Source organism: Panthera uncia, chromosome D2, assembly GCF_023721935.1.
Source record: "Panthera uncia isolate 11264 chromosome D2, Puncia_PCG_1.0, whole genome shotgun sequence".
Lineage (NCBI taxonomy): Eukaryota > Metazoa > Chordata > Mammalia > Carnivora > Felidae > Panthera > Panthera uncia.
Window position 1 is genome coordinate 76,057,447 of NC_064818.1, and position 20,875 is coordinate 76,078,321.

General features: G+C 45.5%; 1 protein-coding gene across 1 annotated transcript in view; it reads left to right on the plus strand.

The window, feature by feature from the left end:
• The window catches only part of LOC125933170 (deleted in malignant brain tumors 1 protein-like), a 183,441-nt gene that overhangs the window by 65,114 nt on the left and 97,452 nt on the right, over positions 1-20,875 (plus strand). The window contains 3 exon segments of the mRNA XM_049646026.1: positions 13,189-13,522; positions 13,565-13,721; positions 18,924-19,238. Coding sequence (XP_049501983.1) covers positions 13,189-13,522; positions 13,565-13,721; positions 18,924-19,238 — 806 coding nt within the window.

Below are 20,875 nucleotides of genomic sequence, written 5' to 3' on the forward strand. Positions count from 1 at the left end.
CTAACTTTCTGAAAGTTCGGTGATATTTGCAAGGTGGGCACAAACTTAGTGGGGTAAATGTGGCTTTGGTCTGAAATAGGAACCGACTGAACACCTATGAAACACAGGAAGTCTCAATTTCTTCAACTGTCCGCATAATGCAACCTGGCTGCGTTTTATTCCAAGGAGAGAATTTATTGCTTTTGTACACGGTGAACACAACATAATAGGAGTTTCTGTTAATTCTTGCCACTTTTCAAGGAGCAGCTCTTCCGCCGGTGACCCTTCCCCCTTCCCCATGTCAGTGATGAACGCACCCCGCTCCTTGGAGCCCCAGCCCCAGCCCTAGCCAAGACAGGTGGAGAAGACCCACAAGGCCCAGGGAGAAGCCAGAGTGAGATGGGGGGTGGAGGGGGGGCAGCTGCCCAGGATCCAGTGCAGGGCAGAGGGTGGGGCAGGGGCCATTTGGAGACAACCTGCTGATCTGAGACAAACAGCCTTAGGCTTCAAATGCTTCCAAATGCATCCAGTTTAACCAAATATAGGAAATGATGCCAGTTGCCAACAATGAAAGGTGAGTGGAATAAACTATGGGGTATTCTCTGAATGAAATCTTACACAGCTATTCAGAATCATGTTTTCAAAACTAGAAATTTCTCATGGTACAATGGGAGGGTTTTTTTTAAGCAATATACGAAACCATACCTCCATATATAGCGTGTGAACACAAAACTGGTGACGTTTGTTGTGTTTAATAAAAACAGCACAACAAAAGGCTTATTATACACCCTAAAAAGCTTTAGGGGTGAATATTCTAACACACTGACAATGTGTAGCTCAGTGGGGTGATTTTATTTTCTTCTGCAAGCTTTCAGGTACTTTACACACTTTTCCTTTAGAGAACATGTGTTAACCTTCTTTATGCCAACAAATGAAAGTTATAACACACATATCAGCTTTTGACTGAATTCAACCCTGATTCAGTTCTACAACCTTACACAAACTGCTGAACACAAGGTACGGGTTTAGTCCTGGGGAAGTTCTCCAGTGTCATATACTTGGATGGCTTCCTGAATCAGGCAGGTGCAACATTGTTATCCCTCTTCTACAGAAGGAGCAACTAATAAGTGAGATTAAGGCACTGGCTCAAGGTCATATGGGTCATTAGTAGCAGAAGGGCAGATTAGAACTCAGATATTCTTATTGTGAGAATCCTATTATGTCAGTACTCCCCAAAGTTTCTGAAACCTAGAATTTATATTCTCCCTGGGATAATGCAGTATCTAAAAGGAGCAAATTGGAAGACTTTCGTTATCTCATTTGAATTTGTCATTTTTGTGTATATCCTGTCGTTGTCAATATTGCAAAGAACACTGGAGCTCTGCCCTTCCAGGCCATGGAGGCCTCTTGGGGCCTTAGTCTTCCTTACCCCATGTCATGTCCTGATCCGTGACCTGACCTGGCCCCATGGATGCCTGTAGAGCCCTGGCACCAGGGAGGTCCAGAATCAATCTGCCTGGATGCATGGTCTCCCCCCAGGCAGAGAAGGCCAATCATCTGCCCCATCCAGCTGTCCCTGATCACATGTTAGCTTCTCAACCAAGCCTCCCCTGACCATCCTGCTTTCGTTGACTCCCTCCTTTCCCCCAATGCTGCCTCTCCCTGCCCTGCTTTATTGTTCCCCAAAGAGCTTACCCAATGACGCAACCTTAGTTGGTCAGCATCGTCCGTCTTGCCCTAGAACGTGGGGCTCACAACACAGGGGGTGTTGTCTGTTTTGTTGACTGATGGGGTCTGGTTACAGCTCAGTAGCTAGGTGCCCCGTAGGTATTTATTAGAAGGAAGAAGGAAAGGGGCAAAGAAGGGAAGGAGAAAGGAAGGGGAGGGGAAGAGGGAAAGAGGGGAGGTGGGGTAGGATCTTCCCCGTTTCCAACGCAGTAAATAGCCGCATGCCTCCCTGCTCACTTGAAGATGGCTGTCCTCTTAGAGCCACTTCCAGACACTGTGGAGACTTGCCCTGGCCCTGAGGGTGTAGTCTCCCCTCACTTCTCTGAGCTGGTGCTTTTCCAGATTCATCAAGTTCTGAGGAACCAGGCCCACCCAGCACGTGACAGCACAGAGGCCACGTGGGCCTGCAGAGCCCGGGGCAGAAGGCCACTGCGGCCCCCCAGAGAGTCTCTGAAGGGAAGATTCCAGGCCCTCCACAGCGGCTTGGTTGCAACCAGATGGCAAGTGATCAGATGACTCATCACAGTATGTGAACACGCGGTGTGGCGGATCGCCACCTCTGGTAAACTTTTTAAAAATTGCCCCAACTCTGAGGTATAAATGACGTACAACAGTGTGTAAGTGTAAGGTGTGCAATGTGATGATTTGATACACGTATGCATTATGAAATGATTACCACAATAAGTTCGTTAACACATGCATCGCCTCGCACAGCTACCTTTTATGTGTCTGTGTGCGGTGAGGACGTTGAAGATCTCTTCTCCTAGCAACTCTCAACTCTTCTCCTAGCAACTCTCAACTCTTCTCCTAGCAACTGTGAGCTCTGGTCTCCATGCTGTATGTTGGATCCCCAGAACTGACTCTCCTTACAAGCGGGAGTTTCTCCTCACAAACTTTTTGCTTTGTCCAATTTATCCAAAACTCTCAATTCACAGTTGGAATGTCAAAGACTCAGGTCAGTTTGTTATTTGTAAATGCAATTGCTCAACGCTTATTGTAATACAGATAGTTCAGATCTCTTCCACATGTATCAGGTCAAGTAGTTTTATATCACTTGCATGGGTGGGGCGCCTGGGTGGCTCCAGTCGGTTGAGCGTCCGACTTCGGCTCAGGTCCTGATCTCGCAGTTCATGAGTTCGAGCCCCACGTCGGGCTCTGTGCTGGCAGCTCGGAGCCTGGAGCCTGCTTCTGATTCTGTGTCTCCTCTTCTCTCTGCCCCTCCCCTGCTCATGCTCTGTCTCTCTCTGTCTCTCCGTAATAAATAAACGTTAAAAAAATTTATATCAACTGCATGGGTAGGGAGGGCAATGGTTCTTAATAACAATTAGAAACAGCTACTGTTTGTGTGCTAAGCCTTCTACTGGTGTTCTCCATACACATTCTTGATTATTTACAACGACCCTGCGAGGTACATGTTGTTATTTCTATGTGAGAGAACAGAGGTGCAGAGAGCTGAACAGTAACGGCTGGGGTGGGGGGCGTTGGGCTGCAATCAGACCTGGACTCTGGTGTCTCAGCCTCACTCCGTTTCACCAGCAGGATGGTTTCCAGGTGGAAGATCCGCCTATTTTACTTTACAATGAGACAATGTCGTGAAGTACTCACCTACCGTCTCTCACACACCTCACTTTGGCTTCTACGCAGGGCAGTGGCACTAGAAAGGAAAAACATGTTACTGACTTTTTCTTCAAAAGATATAAGATAAGAAATATTTGGAGGAAGACCCATCTGCGTAAAAGCCCTCTGAAGTGTTAAGAGTACAGAAGTGAAAAAGGAGGTTGATGCTGGTGGGTCCCTGATGCCCATGGGATGAGACTTCCCAGACAATTTGGGAGATTTTAGGGTCTGGGAGAGTAGGGACTTCTGTCTCTCCCACCATCTGGAAACTTGGGTGGCAGGACCCGTGTTGAAGTTCCCCCACTGGGAAGACTCCTCTTGATAAGAGGAGAGAGAGCTGCGTGGTTAGCCAAAGGCAAAGAGGGTTGAGGTGGCTCTGAAATGGTTCACATCCCTGTAGAAGTTAGAAGAGTGAGAGAGACAGTATGAGTGAAGGACCTGGGTCGTGGTCATGGTCGTGATGGGAGACTGGGGAGAGCAATGAGGACCCTACAACCTGGGACCAGATAGGACATGGACATCGTATTGACCACCACTGTGGAGGGACACAATAGATGCTGATATGGATAAAAGCCAACATCCAGGAACCAGGGATGCCCCACTGGAGGCCTGACCTGAGGTACGTCTCCAGGGACTTAGAAAGAGGGGAGGAAAAACGCTAGACTTACTAAAAATAAACCTGAAATGACAGAGCTTATTTGAACTTAGTCTAACTAAATTCTATAGTTTACCTTAGATAGAATGGGGGCTCCAAAGAGAGGTGGGTTGTGGGAGAACAAACAGAGATTCACTTTTGGCCTGGGAAGAATTATACCAGCGTCAGTTACTATCATTTCTGTAACACACACACTCTCTCTACACCTCTGCTTTTCCCTGCCTTGCTAAATTTGACCAAATTTATTCTATGGTTTAATGGTATTGAGACTGTCAGAAAAACTCAGTCTCTGTTATGAGGACTTCTATTGAGAAAGAGTAATCTTGCTTGTAAAATGTACAAATCTCTTATATACGCCTAATTTTATCAAATCCTCCCAGTCGTCCTCTAAAGTAAGCAGGACCGATAGTATTATCTCACTTTTTAAGATGAGGGAAAGAAGGCTCAGTGAAGCTAGGTGCATTACCTGAAACCACAATGGAGGGAACAAGGCTCAGAGCAGAGAATTCTTTGTGATTATGGGGCAATTTGCTACCACAAGCCAATGATCTAAGTTGAGGAAAAGTATCCATTAGGGAAACAATCATTTGAAAAGCATCAGATGTCAGTGAGTCCTTCAAAGTCCAATTCAACAAATATTTAAATACAAGGCATCATCTAAGTATATTACAAGTAAGCAATGTTATCAATAGGACTATAAATGCTATAGAGAAGCCCTTCCCTCAAAGAGTTTATAAGCTAATGGAGAAATAAGACTAGAACTCCAATAGCTAAAAGCATGGCAGAATGTATTGAGTGTTATAAGAGGGGTACCACGAAGGTGCTGTAGGAATCAGAGAACATACTTGGGGAATAAGAAAAATAAGAGGGGAGGAGAGGCAGGTGTGGGCATTGAAGAATGAGTAGATGTCAGCAGCTTCTTCCTCTAGGAAGCGCTCACACTAAGGGAAATGATGCCTTTAGTGAAATCTAGCGCTCCTGGTGGCCTTTCTCTCCCCCTAAGGAGCTAGAGGGTCCCACCTGCCTAGCCAGGTACCAGCACACAATTTGTCCCTTCTCTCTGACGTCACCTTCCGACTACTCCATGGAAGGCTTCTAACAAGCACTCTTACCCTTTCCCAGTAGCATATATTACACAAAATGCCAAAGCAAATGAGCTGTCCCCTGCTCTGAATGCCTGCCAAGCCCAGCCTGAATACAGCATCAGGTTGCACGGGCCCCGCCCCCACAGGGGACCCTGGAGAGCATATAAAGTGGGGAAACCCATGTATCCCTGTAGCTGGAAGCCTTCCCGCCATGGGCTGCCCAGGCCTCCTCCTTTGGCTGCTGCTCTCCCACGCGACTATTCTACATAAAGCAGGTACCACAGCTGACATCCCAGCACCATTTTGCTTATGCCTTGTTCCAAGCTTCAAAGGGAAAGATGAATGTTTGCACATAGTCCACCAGCTCACTCTTGGAAAGCTTAAGATTAAATCCAGACGAATAGAGTTTTTACTGTGTTTAATGCAACCCAACCACTGATGAGGTGTTGCTCGGATAATCACCGAATGCCTGATCATGATCAATTTAGGGGAGCTGGGTCAAATATTTTCCGTGAGACTTATTATCTGAGAACAAGGCATTAGCCAGTTTATTGCTCTTTCAAAACATGGCTCTGTTTTTAGGATTGTGGAGAGAGATGGCTAAAGAATGAACGTTTGGCTGTAGGATAATTAAATAAGAGTTTTGAAAATGCTCTTTGGCTTAGATATCGATATTTAGCACTAGAGATATTGACCCACTGACATGATTTCTTCACTGTTGCTGAACAGAGTTGTAAAATGCACAGTAAGAGAATATCTTAGCCTGAAATATTTGGCATATCATACAATTATCTAGACTTGATTCATGAAGTCTTTTAATCTGAAAATCCATACCTTTCCATTAAAAAAGGTATCAGTTTGATAGTTTAGTCTTCATCTGTAGACCTTTTAAGGAAATCTTAATTTAATTTGAAACTAAACTAACTGAAATATCTACACAATTTCAATTATTTCTGTCATTATTTTGTCGCTTCAGAGAAAACTGGTAGTCTTTTGTTACATAGCTTTCCCACTTATACTGACAAATGAAAATTTGGAAATACTCTTAGCCAACAAATAGTTTGACTATAATTTTTATTAGCAATCAAGAAAAACTTAACTCACCAACCACAGAGCAATGTTCAGTTACAAATTTATACTCAAACTCTTTCTTTCATTCTGTAATTGTATAGATATGTTTATGTCAGCTACTCAAACATATTAAACATATGCTTTATTAAAACATAGTAAGGTGTTAAGAAGGGTTTAAATGACTTCTTGAATCCTTTGGGTTCTGCCCCTTGTTTCTCATCTGTACGTCCGATGAGATATGAGCTTGGGAATATGGCTTTAGCTCCAGAAACGTCTGCATAAAGCTGGTCCTAACTCCACACCTTCTGGCCATGTGGGCCTGGGCAAGTGTTTTCATCTTTGCATGCTGCTGTTTCCTTTCACATAACAGGGGATAATTCATTGGATTGTTGGGAGATTTAATGAAATCATGTTTGTACAGTACTTGGAAGAGTACCTTAGGCATACGAAATGCTCATTCAATGTCAACTGTTATTATACATGTTGTAAATTTCCAACTGTGTATTTTTAACTGAGAAGAAATGAAAATACAGTTATCAGATTCAGATTATAACATCTTATCATGATGTTTCCATTCCCCAAGAAACCAAGATATTTTTCAATACTTCAGTAGGAGTTTTCAAGTAATAGACTTAATATTTTTAACGTGTGTAACAGGGAAGTTCTCTTCTTCTAGCCTATCAATACTATGCAGATGGGTACTCTGGAGATTTATGAATTATACTGAATATATGTAGGAAATTGATGCGGCTTTCTGAAACATAACATTTTTGGAGATTTCCAAGAGAATTCAAAATTCAAATTTTGTCATATTTGTTCCCATTGTGGCAGAGATGCTGCTGACTAGATGCTGAAAGCCACCAGTAGCAAATGGGCTTTAGGTGTGGTTGAAAGTGACCCCTGGAACAATCTGGAGGGAATCGTAATGAGCCCTGCCCCAGGCTCTATTTGAAGTGTACTGCTACTCTTGCTAAGTGAAAATGGCCTTATGACTTCATCTGTTTGGAATTAGGTGTTCAAAGGATTTGGGACAGATGTGAGGGGAGAAAATGGAGACAAACTTCAGTCTGGGATAAATGAGTTTCATGATTTCTGGGAAATGGGGGAAGGGGGAAGCTTAGCGATTCTCCTAGGACTACACAGTGATAACTACTTGATAATATGCTGGAGACAGCATGTTCCTGATAACAAAGACCAACCTCAATTCTGGACTCACCCCCTCTTCTCATCACACTGAAAAACTGAGTCCCAGTGAAGAAAATCAGACAAAATAAGGGCTATTTATCACATTGTTGATCCAGTTACACCAATATTCAACTCCCTTCTTCCTCTGCCTTATCCTGCTTTCCTTGAAAAATGTAAAATTACTGGCAAATCCCAGCATTATTTGCCCACCAAAGGCACACCGTGTAAGACCTAGGGACCTGTTTTCTTTGCATAGTTCCTGGCCCAATAGAGGGCCCTTTATAAATAGTCTGAATCAGAGAGTGAAAAATCAAGGAGCAGGAATATCACACCATTGACTGATGAATGCTTACTGGTTCCTCTCAAAATAAAGACAATAGGATCATAGGGTTATGTCTCCTGATTGCTTAAATCTAAAGATATTTGAAAGGTTCAGTAGATCTTACAGACGTGATTTTCTTCTTTTTTTTTATACAATTTATTTTCAAATTGGCTAACATATAGCGTATACAGTGTGCTCTTGGTTTTGGGGGTAGATTCCCATGATTCATCACTTACATACAACACCCACTGCTCATCCCAACATGATTTTCAAATATCATTTATCACTGGGGCCATTTTCTCCCTGACTCTTTGGCTCCTCCTTTTCTTTGCCCCCTTCTGCAATCCTTTTGTCTAGACTTCATACTGCCACCTCCCCTGTCCCCCGAGATGAGTGTGTCACCCCACAGTTTCTAGGGGAGTGTTTCTGAGCTTCCAGGAGTGTGTGGATTAGGGATACAGTCTGGCTCATTGGCTTTGTTAGTCTCCTCATGCTGATTGCACAAGAGCCTTACAGACAATGAGGCCAGTGAGACCTCCTGGGAACGAGCACCCAGAAATGTGGCCACAGTTCAGTGAGGTCTCCTGGACATCAGCAGGGATTTGGGGAACCTGCGGGCCACAGGAGCTCAGCTGATATTAGGGCAACTCACACGGAAAATGTGAGGACAAAGGACAGTTTGTTGACAACCAAAGAAAGGAAGACTATTGCTAAAACTGTGGTTGTTCCCTGGTGTTGAATTTATCTGATCAACACAATCCAAGTTCAATAGTTAAAATAGTCTCTGAAACCACATTCTGATCAAGTTACCATCCGTTCAGCTGTGGTGCTGGGCCTGCAGGCCGGACACCCCGACCACAACCTTCTCTCCTGCCCTCACACCTCAGCCCCTGCACCACATGGTCTTGCTCTGCCTTTCCCAGGCCCCCGAGCTCCAACCCCAGCACCATAGTGGGTGGGCGACGCGCGATGTCCCATCTCAGCAGAGCCCCACAGCCACCAGGGCTGCCCTGTTGTCTCGGGTCAGACCCTCAGCAGATATCACATCACCTGATGCTGCTCGCAGGTCTTACGGCTCTGAGGACCAGCCTCCCCTCCCCCACACGCATGCGCTCACACACATGCTCTTTCTCTCACACACACTCTTGTGCACACACTTTCACACATACTGATACACACTCACACACTCTTGTGCACAAAGTCTCTCACACATACTTACACACAAACCCACTCTCATGCACACACCTTTTACACAAACACACATACTCTCTAGCACAAACTCACACACATGCACACAAAGCCTCACACACACACAAATGCACTCTCGTACACATACACACTCAACACCCTCTCATGCACACAGACTCACGTACACTCACACACAAACACTCTCACACACACACACTCTCATACACATGAGCTCTCTCACACAGTCATGCACACTGATACACACATGTGCACCCACACCCTCTCACTCTCAGGACAAGCCTGTGTTTCCAGCCCAAAGGACACCTGTCCACCCACATGCCCTGTCCCCAAGTGCCCCGCCCCCACTCACAAAGGCATCCACTATGTCCCTACTCTAGTGTTAAGTCTTCCTGTCATCGGGGCTCCTTATGTCACCCATACTCCCCTATACACTCGGGCAATTCTGATGAAGCCAGCTGGGAGACCAACCTTGAGAAACATCATCCAACATCTTATTTCCCCCCTTCTGTGTGCCTGGAGCTGCCGTCACAGGCCAAGTACACGGCATCTTTTGGCTTCTTCCCTGGAGTCATCTGCAACCCAATTCCCTCCCTACCTTCAATTTGCACTCATTTCCAGCTCTGCCTGTGCTGCGCTGTCTGTCATGTCCCTTCTCTGAGCAAGGACCCCAAATGGCACCTCCACTGTCACATGAAAAGCCTAGGCCTCTCTTCCTAGCATCCCTAAAAAAAATCTTTCCTGTCAATTCATCTTTATAACTCTTCCTCCAGCACAGAGCTGCTGTTGTAGTCCAGATGGCCCCCTTACCGAGCCCTCCAAGAAACGGGCTCATTCCTATTTATTTATTTATCCATTTCCTCTAAATGTAGCCCACCCATTCTTCAAGGCCTATCTGATACCCACAGCATTAATTCATTTTTCCTGTCATTTACTGAGTGCCCGGCAGATTCCAGGCACTGTGCAGGGAACATTGTCCCTTCCATTCAGACCTTTCAGTCTGACTGGGGGGACAAGACATGAACAGGTAGCCTGAGCCCGTAAATATCCAACGAGCTATTGAGACACTATCATTTGCCATTGTATTCCCAGTGCTCAGCACATAGTGGGTGCTCAGTGATGTTCTTTGAACTTGAATGAACTGAACATAAAGACTTCAGGCTCCCAGTTGTGGGGGGGCAGGGGGAACTACAAAAGTTTCCAATGGGGAATTGGTCTTGCCTGGGTGCCTAAGATACCATGTTGCATAGCCAAGAAGTTATGACATCCCAGGAATTTTAAGAACTCAAGAAAAGCCCACAGAGTCATGGGAAAGTCTCAAGCTTCCTTTTGGGGGAGGAAAGCCAGCTGCCCATGGGAGATGAGCCTGTGACTCTGATGAAGGAAGATTTTGAAATTCACCTCAAGAACTTGGGCCTTTAGCCAATAGATGATGAAGACCCATAGTAGGCAGGGGGATGACATCCACAGTGGTTTTTCAGCTGAGTGGTCAGGCGACGTGCACTAAAGTGAGGAAAGGTTGAGTTAGAGAAGGTTGATTTAAAAAAAAAAAAGACAAGACAAGACAAGAAAAGGTCATGGTAGTCCACACACGAAGTAAACAAAACAAACAAACCTAGTTTAGGGTGGTCCTGGTGCCAGTGGATTTGGACGACAGCCGTAGAGATTTTACTCAATGGGCCTGAGCAGCAACATCACAGGGCTTCTCGGATAATCTAATGAGCCGATGGCTGTGAGCCTGCTTGTAAGAGTGTAGAGCTGGGTATGTAGGCATCAGAATTGTTGTTCATGGGCAGAAATGGGCAGAAATGGCATCGTAAGTGGAAGAGTTCAGCCACATGGTGGGAGGATATAGGAGGTATGGGAGGACAAAAAAAAGGAGCAGGAGCGAGTGGCCAAATGTTCAGACTCTGGAACCAAATCCCAGGATGGCCTCTTATGAGCTGTGGGGTCTGGGAAAGCTACTTGTCTTCCCTGTGCCTTGACTTCCTGATCTGTTAAAATATGAATGGAAACAACAATAGAGTCTTTTCCGGTCAAGTAAATTATTGCAAGTCAGTTCGATCTGTGATCGGCCCACAGAAGGTGCAGAATAAAGGTCAGCTATTATTATTAACAACGCCAACTTAGTTGACTTCTAGAAGCCTCCCCTCTACCCAGGTGGACCTCTCCTCCATCTTGCAGCCCAGATCATGCATATAGTCGCTGGATTACATCCTGTCTGGTCTAGTGTTTAATCTGTGTACTGAGCATAGATTTTTTTTTCCAGCCACAAATACCAGGCTCTGGGTGTCTCTGCTAGGTCCCCAGGGCCTTATCCAATGACAAGGAACATCAGGCCCTCCCAACAGCGCCAGGTGTAAATGGACTATTGCAAATCTACTCAACAGCTTCATGGCCCATGTTCTTGGAGGATTTGTCTACTAAGCATGGCTCCACTTTATAATGGCTGAAAGAAGGTGCGAGCTGAAAGGTACAGAGGTTCACAGTGCAAAATCTACCACAGGGGTTGCTTTGGAGGATATCACTTATTTGTTTTCTCAAAGACAATGCTTAGATAAAAGTTATCATGCCTAGCCAGAAAGACTTGGGAACCAGGAAATAAAGGACGGTTGTGGGCAGCCATTGAGAGGCACCCAAACATCTCATCCCTCAAGAAAACTAACTTTTTTTTTAATGTGTATTTATTTTGAGAGAGAGAGAGAGACAGAAAGAGAGAGAGAGAGAGAGAGAGCATGCACGCAACAGGGGCAGGGGCAGAGGGGAAGAGAGAGAATCCCAAGCAGCCTCTGCATTGTTAGTGTGGAGCCCAATTTGGGGCTCGATCTCACAAACCATGAGATCACAACCTGAGCTGAAATCAAGAGTTGGTTGCTTAACCGACTGAGATACCCAGGCACCCTGAGCAAAGCTATCTTTAAACAACAAATCCAAACAGGTAAAATTAATTACCTAGTATTCATTAAATAACCTTCCAAAGGTAAAAACAGTAATGAAAAAACAGAAAAACAAATAAAAGACAAACAAGGGGAATTTGTTTTAAAAAGACAAATTCAGGAGATACTGGAAAATACCACATTAAAACTAAAAAAGCATTTACATGTATTTGAACTTACGTGTAAACTATAGTTTAATTTAAAGAAAATGCTTCAAGATCAGCTCTAGATTGCCGAAGGTGCCTGATAAAATATACTGGCTGAAAATAGTAGGAATAACCAGTATAAACATTTATCTGATTAAAAGGAAGTTATAACATTCAATATGCCTCAAAGCAAGAGTTTAAGGGAAAGTGATTCCAGAACATGGGTTCTCAAACCTGGCAGCACAACAGAATCATTTGGATTATACATTCAGACTCTCAGATTCTCTCTGCTGAGCCTGAGTCAGTGGGCTTGGAGGGGGGCCGTGGAAGCCACTGTCTGGGGCTGGGCCCTGTTGGGTAGCCGCACTGGGGAGGACACTTTCCCTCTGTTCTGAACACCCGGCTTCTGGGGCACCTGGGTGGTTCAGCTGGTTAAGCGTCTGACTTCAGCTCAGGTCGCGATCTCACGGTTTGTGCGTTCGAGCCCTGCATGGGGCTCTGTGCTGACAGCTCAGAGCCTGGAGCCTGCTTCGGTTTCTGTGTCTCCCTCGCTCTCTGCCCCTCCCCCACTCACGCTCTGTCTCTCACTCTCTCAAAAAGAAATAAACACTTAAAAAGAATTTTTTAAAAAATGAACACCCAGCTTCTAACATGGCCGTACGTCTCAGTTTGCTCCAGGAGGGATGTCAGAGGACCCAGGGAAAGGCTGTGGAAGGCCCATTCTAAGAGAAGCACCATGCAAGGCTCACCCGGGAAGCAGCCGGATGGTGAGTCAGAGCCTGACCATCCCCTTGGGCTGGAGGAGGTGGAGCTGAGGGTAGAGTCACCTGCAGGCACCTGAGGCGGCACCTGCAGGGCTGAGGATGTGGAGAAGCTGTGAACGCCCCTTGGCGTGGATGAGTCATTCACCTTTGGAAATAAAGACACCCCGTTTTCATTTCTATTTAACAAGACCGGGATCTTTATCTAATTTCCTGGTTCTTATACATGAAGGACTGACTTAAGGGCCCCTATGTCAGGTGCTCTTAAGTGTTGGGGGACATGGTAATCACCTGGGTGCTCCAGGCAGCCTGGGACTTTGGAAGGAGGACTCTGCCAGTCTCTTAGGCAACATGTCTCTGGGCCCAGCATCTTGGCGGGAGGGAGAGGCTGAGAAGAGTCCGGTTAGCACATTATTATAGAAATCTGACTTCAGGGAAATTTAAAAACACTTTTTAAGTATAGTTTTAAACAACTGTTCTCAACTGGGATGCCTTTCTCCCGAAGACTGGCTCCCTGTGCAGCTCGTGGGAGGTTCTGGCAGGTGTTCTGGCCGCGTCGAGGTGTACTTCGAAGGCGTGTGGTGCACGGTGTGTGACGACCTTTGGGACGAGAAGGAAGCACAGGCAGTGTGCCGGCAGCTGGGCTGCGGGTCAGCCGTGTCCGCCCCCGGAGAGGCCCGCTTTGGCCAGGGCTCCGGCCCCATCCTTCTGGACGACGTGCAGTGTTCTGGGACCGAGGCCTACCTGGGACAGTGCTCCCACGCCGGCTGGTTCACCCACAACTGCGGGCATGGGGAAGATGCTGGTGTCACCTGCTCGGGTAAATGTCTTGCTCGCTTCTCTGGGACTTGAGTTACCTTTTCTCCCCCCCAGTTGTGTCCTCAGTTTCTCTCCCCAGCACAGCTGGACACCCCAAATCTAACCCCCGTCTGCTTGTGTCCGTTCGAGAAGCCAAAGGTCATCATATCGCAAAGAATGCTAGGCTTGAAGCAAAAAGGCTTCGTCCGGTCCCAGGATGGGCTACATTATGGTAGGTCCTGGTGCAAAATGACAATGTGGGTCTCCTCTTTCAGAAATTATTAAGAATTTCCAGACCTGTGAAAGCAGAGCGTTAGAGCTCTGAGCGGGGGCCCTGAGTGAGGCAGGAGCATCTGGCCCCCCTGACCGATGCGCACCCCCCCCACCTCCTCTTCCTCTTCATGTGGCTTTTTGTACATTAGTTCACTTTTTTTAAATTTGTTTTTAATTGTTTTTAATGCCTATGTATTTTGAGAGAGAGGCAGACAGACAGAGCATGGGCAGGGGAGGGGCAGAGAGAGGGAGACACAGAATCCCAAGCAAGCTCCAGGCTCCGAGCTGTCAGCATAGAGCCCGACGTAGGGCTCAAACCCACAAACCGTGAGATCATGACCTGAGCCGAAGTCGGACGCTCAATGTATTGAGCCACCCAGGCGCCCCACAGTTCACTTTTATCTAACACAGTGGAAATAATAATGATAGCAACCAAAACAATGGCTTTCCTCCCTCTCTCCTCCCTCTCTCCCTGCTGTGAGGGGAGACACCTGATCATTATTATCCTTAACATGTCATTTCATAGCCAACGATGCTGTGCCTGATATTTCTGCTTGTTGAGGACATCCACCTCCTAGAGACCAAGTAGCCATGTGTCCAATAAACCGTCTCTGGCTGATGAGGCAACTTCTGGAGTCAGAAGCCAGAGGCAGCCCCCTCCTTGATCCTCAGCTGCTGGCTACGGCAGAGTCAGAGGAGATCTGACGCAGATCATTCCTCCCAAATCTGACACGCCAGGAAGCAGGATCTAACATTATCAGCTAGCCAAGAGCCAAGCACTCATTCACTCAGAAAATATTATTGAGGAAGGCTTGGAGATCCAACAGTGAAAGTGAACACAATGTCCCTTTCCCATTGGATTGACTTCTAAACTATTTCACATGCCAGCTTCTGCCACAAAGCAGCAGACTCGCCTCTCTTGGTGATGGCGGGGACCAGAGCCTGCCCTGCTGGGACCTTTCCCACTGCAGGTGGCTCTATCTCGAGAGCTGGCTAAAGGACTGAAGGAGAGTTTCGGTCCATTAAATCACATTCCCAAGCCCTTTCACTGGCTTGCAGGGGAAAGGCGGCCCCAGCCCCCCTGATTTCCTGAACGCCTGGAACCCACCTGTGGTTGAACCATTCCAGATGCTTTTCAAATTGCTTCCTGTGAGTCCCTAGGACAGATGGGATTGGGCAGAAGTCATCTTTGCTTTACCTGGGTGCTCCAGGCAGCCTGGGACTTTGGAAGGAGGACACGGCCAGTCTCAGGTCGCACGTCCTTTGGTCCAGCACCTTGGCGGGAAGGAGAGGCTAATAGTCCAGTTAACACATTATTATAACAATCTGACTTCAGGGAAATTTAAAAACACTTTGTAAGTATAGTTTTAAACCGTTGTTCTCAAATGGGGATGATTTTGTCCCCCAGGGGACATTTGTCAATGTCTGGAGACACTTTTTTAAAATTTTTTTAATGTTTTATTTGTTTTTGAGACAGAGAGAGAGCATGAGCAGGGGAGGGGCAGAGAGAGAGGGAGACACAGAATCCAAAGCAAGCTCCAGGCACAGAGCCCGACGTGGGGCTCAAACTCATGAACCCCAAGATCATGACCTGAGCCAAAGTCGGACACTCAACTGACTGAGCCACGCAGGCGCCCCAGGAGACACTTTTGATTGTCACAACTAGGGGGTGCTGCTGGCATCTTAGAAGTCAGGGAGTAAACGTCCCGCAACACACAGGACAGCCTTCCACCCCAAAGAATTTTCCAGCCCAAAGTATCAATAGTGCTGAGTTTAAGAAACTCTGCTTTTGGAGCGCCTGGCTGGCTCAGTCGGTAGAGCATGTGACTCCTGATCTCAGGGTTTTGAGTTTGAGCTGCACATTAGGTATAAAATAAAATAAAATAAAATAAAATAAAATAAAATCTTCAAGGGGCACCTGGGTGGCTCAGTTTATGCTTAACTCAGTCAGTTAAGCATCCGACTTCAGCTCAAGTCATGATCTCACCGTTCGTGGGTTCGAGCCCCATGTCGGCTCTGTGCTGACAGCTCAGAGCCTGGATCCTGCTTCAAATTCTGTGTCTGTCTCCCTCTCTCTCTGCCCCTCCCCCACCCATGCTCTGTCTCTCTCTGTCAGAAATAAATAAACATTAAAAAAAATTTTTAAATAAAATCTTCAAAAAAAAAGAAAGAAAGAAAGCTTGCTTTGGAATTAAGCATGTGCAGTTGACTTTGCTCGTTTTAACAAGTGTGTGCTAATTAATAATTGATAGTTAATCAATGAATAATTGTTTTACTAATGAAAACAAAGTTGGCTGTAGCTTCTTCCTCAAGTATCAACCTTAGTCCAGCTTTCTTCCGATAATTTCCTCTAAATGTCCTATCTACTGATTACAGTTGACTACATTTACTGTCATTTGGGGGCAGAGAAAACCTAAAATCTTTCAGATAAGATATTTCACTATAATCTTAGCATGCCATGTATTCCAAGTCTGGGCATACTGAGTCACTCGATAGAGGCTGCCTCGAAGTGCAAATCCCATCGGGTCATGGAGCGATTTCCAGCTTTCCAAGGCCTTCTGTCTGTTATCACATCCCATCCTTACACAATTCAAACAGGCTTGTGTTTTTCATAAATAAGTAAACTGAGCTTCAGCAACAAGGTTAAGTCAAGGTCAAGTAACTTGACCAAAGTCACATGGCAAATATCCACGCTTCTGGACCTCACCTCTGGTACTCTGTCCCCTCCACTAAATATGCCTTACCTGCTGGAAAAGCGCCCTGAATCTCGACAAAATTTGCAAATGTTCAAAGTTGTCTTGCTGCCCTGTGAGCCGCCCTACCCTTTCCTCATAATTTAGGCTCCCCACCCACCCAAGTACCCCAAGCCCTGGCACCTTCCCCAGATACATGGTACTCCTCGAGTAGAGCTTCCTTAAGTTATTGAAACCAAAGCCTCCAGACCCACCTTCCCTGATTATCAAAACTGAATGTCAACTGGGGAAATGAACAATTAACAATACGATGAGAGAGCAAATGTCCGGGTGTTAATCAGCTCCTATGTCCCTCAAACAAATGCCCCAAACAGCACAGCCCAGGGTTGCTTGCCCTGAGCACAGACTCTCCTTGGAAACTGTTTGTCTTCAACAGTCACTCCGAGTTTTATTTCCAGGTTACAATACAATCATATTTATCACAATATGAAAACCAATGTTTAAAAGCATTCACAGGGGCACCTGGGTGGCTCAGTCGGTTGAGCCTCAGACTTCAGCTCAGCCCAGGTCATGATCTCATGGTTCGTGAGTTTGAGCCCCGCGTCGGGCTCTGTGCTGACAGCTCAGAGCCTGGAGCCTGCTTCAGATTCTGTGTCTCCCTCTCTCTCTGACCTGCCCCCGTTCATGTTCTGTCTGTCTCAAAAATAAACATTTAAAAAAAATAAAAAAATAAAAAAAATAAAAATAAAAGCATTCACATAAGGTAACACTGGTGACCTAAGACGCACCATAGAAAGATGTCCCTGTCCACCTGTAGGTGTCCCCAGTCTCAGTCTCAGGGCAGGAAACAGACAAACCAACCCTGACTGGATGTATTGGGCTATTCCTGAGCATGGAGTTTAGACTAAGATGTTTGTATTTCAACGAATATTGAAAATAGTAAAAAAAAAAAAAAAAAGTCTTTCCTTCCAATCATACTTTTTGGACTAATCACACAGAGAACAAATTCCAGGCTGAACTTTCTCACTGAGGTCATAGGAGTGGGACAGCTGCTGATCCTTCCAAAAGCACAGGGCATTCCAGAATTGTTATCATCTTTGATAGACTCCAGTTATATTCGACTTTCTTTTCTTTCTCGCAGAATATGAACATGAGACATCAGGAGCTTTGGGTAAGAATCACCCTGCAGTATATCTTTAAGGGAACGTCCCCACATGACCCCAATCCTCTGACTGTATAACAGAACCCATCATGGAGGTGGGGGAGAGCAGAAGACAAATAGTGAATTTAATCAAAGGGCTCAACAGAGGAAGGGGGAAAAAAGGTAGCTTCTCTGCCTTTAACTATGGAGGAAACGTTTTCTCCCAAAACTGTTTCATTCTTGTTGCCTAAATGTATTTCAGAGAATTATGGATATGAATATGATTTAATAAGTTAGCATTCAAAGGCATAAGTGAGCCAAAATTGTACTAAAGAAAAATCCTAACTTCAGACTTCTAGCATATTCAGAGATGAATGGAGAAAAGCCCACTGTTTCTGGTTAACTTGGGCCCATCAACACCTTTCTTCCTTAGAAGTCCCTTTATGAGCCATAGGAATACACTTCTATAAGCACCTGACCCCCTACCTTTCTGGCAGAAGCCATGTTCCCAGAAAGAACCCAGTTTAAAATAATGTGTGAGGGACTCTGAGCTACCCAAATACACTGTCAGGTCTCACTTGCCACTGGTCGGAATGAACCTGCTGAATCCAGTCCCCAAAGCACACCCTTAGCTCAGTGTCTGCCTTGTGAGCCCACCAAGTACATGTGATGCCCCCCAATAAACTTGGGTGGGCCACTTTGGATGGCAATGATGCCTCATTTCTTTCTCTCTGCTCTTAGATGCTGAGATCCTAACACCATTCCCTGGTGGTGAGTCAAGGTTTTTTACCTCTTCATTTCATATGACTTGGTGGGTCACGTGCTACCCAACAGAATGATTCCAACTGGGGATCTCTATGCACTCACCTCACTCATAAACCTCTCCTGTTTTTCAATGAACTGGGGAAGCCTCTGCCTCCTTCTTTGTCTACTTAGCTCTTTTCTCTTCTTTGTCCAAGCCTTGGGTCTGTAATCACTTCTTAGAAAAGATATCCTGGAGTAGCCCCATATGCATTCTCAAACATTACAGACGTCTCCCCCTTTGCTTCTTAGCATTTACCATAGTTGTAAATGTAAACTTAATTTTGGATTAATGTGATTACTTCCTCCAGTCTCCTCAGATTAGACTCATCTCTGTGACAGCAAAACCAGGTCTGTTTGGTGAGCCACAATACCTGGAGTTCTATCTGCTGTGACCCAGCAGGGGTCAACAATATGTGTTGAAGGGTTGAACAACACAACAAATACGTGTTGAAGGGTTGAACAAATGGGTTAACACAGAATGTGTTCCTTCTCTTAACATGTAATATTTTTGTGTCTTTGAAAGACTGGCCACAGCTACAGCTAGTGAATGGGTCAGGCAGATGTTCTGGACGTGTGGAAGTTTTCTACCATGGCCAGTGGGGCAGGGTTTGCGATGACCACTGGGACATGAACGAAGCTGATGTGGTGTGCCGGCAGCTGAACTGTGGGCGTGCCCTCGCAGCCCCAGTTGAGGCCCACTTTGGTGAAGGGGAGGGCAAGTTTCTGCTGGATGATGTGGATTGCACAGGAAGAGAGAGTTTCCTGGGACAGTGTCCTCATACCGACTGGTCTCTCCATAACTGCGGTCCTGGAGAAGACGCCAGTGTCATCTGCTCAGGTAATGGTCACCTCTCCCTCTGAGGGTCCACATCTCATTAAGCAGATGGCATTTTCACTAATTCCCTCAGCGATGCTTGCACCTGTGTAATCATAGCCCATCTCTGGCCATGTGTATGAGCCAAAAGTAAAGAGACGTTGGTAATTTGAGAGCTTCACCTGGAGCTCAGGAATTTTCTAGCCACAAGATGTTGAAATGGAATTTTTTTTATAGAGAAGAATGGAAGACCTTAGTGGTTCCATTACAGGGACTAGATTTCAAAATGACTGGGAAAAGACAACATTAGTCAACAGCGACATTAATCAATCACTGAATGCAATCTACCTTTCTTCAGGACACTGAAGATAAAGTTTTTCCCACTACAAGTTTGCAGTCTAATGAAGGCAAAGAAAGTGGGAGTTTATAGATTAGAACAGCACTGAGTTTTGTCCTGCCCATTGTGAGTCTGGGCCCTCTATTGTTAATCATAAGTCTTCACCCAATTAGTGATTATGTGATTATTCTAGAGCAAGATTTCTCAGTCTCAGCACAATTGATGTTTGTGGTCACATAATTCTTTGTGGTGGGGGCCGTCCTGTGAATATAAGCTGTTTAACAGGATCCCTCATCTAAGAATAGTGAATGACACCTCCAGCTATGATAACCAAAAATGTCCTCAGACATGGTCAAAGGTCCCTTGGAGGGTAGAGGCTTGCTCCTGATTGAGAACCACTCTCTAGACAAACTGATGAATATCCACCAAATATGTGACTAGTATTCATTATACTACCAGCACTAAAGACATAAATGTCTATGCCAGTGGGAAATAAAGGAAATAATGTAGTGGGTCTAGAGCAGTGAACTTGGTCACTTGCTAAAAATCCCAATTGTATTCAGCTAGAAAGACTGGATCCATATGACAGTAAGGTAATTAATAAGTCAATTCAAACAATAAAATACTGGGAGGGGGGGTGGAAAGTGTTCTGGTTTGTTTTCATTTATTTTTGTTTCTCTTTTTAACCCCCCTTTGATGTGCCTTTGTTTTATTTTAGTCGTTTAGTTGGGTTTTTGGTTTGGGATTCAATCCAGTCTATTCTGCAAAGCCCACAGGGTCGCATCTGTCTCACGTGACACATGTTTGCCTCTCACGTGGAGGGGTTACAGGACACAGCACAGTGACAGCCAGGTGAACGTGTGTTGTTAGACACACTGTTAATAAACAGTTTTGCATGTGATGGTTAATTAAAGTCATCTGAGCTAAGGCAGAGAGAGTCAACATTTTCATTCTAAGAACCCCATTCCTTCATTTTAAAATTCATTTTGAGTTGAAGCATCTCTCGAAACAACCGCCCTTTTCCAACGTTACGTCTTTCTTTTCCCACATATTGACAGAGACTGAGCATTTCAAGCCTGCGTTGTTAACGGCATGCTTTTGCTTTATTGACATGACATTTTTCGAGCAGAAAAGCAGGGAAGAGTTAAGATGGTGGAGCAGCATGGGGACGCTGAGCTTGTCTCATTCCTGAAACACAGCTAGCTCAGCACCAAACCATTTTGAACACCTAGGAGATTGATCTGAGGATTACCATGACATGACATTTTTCATTTTGTGTGCTACCTGGGCAGGTAGGATGTAGATCATGAAGGAATAAAGGGAA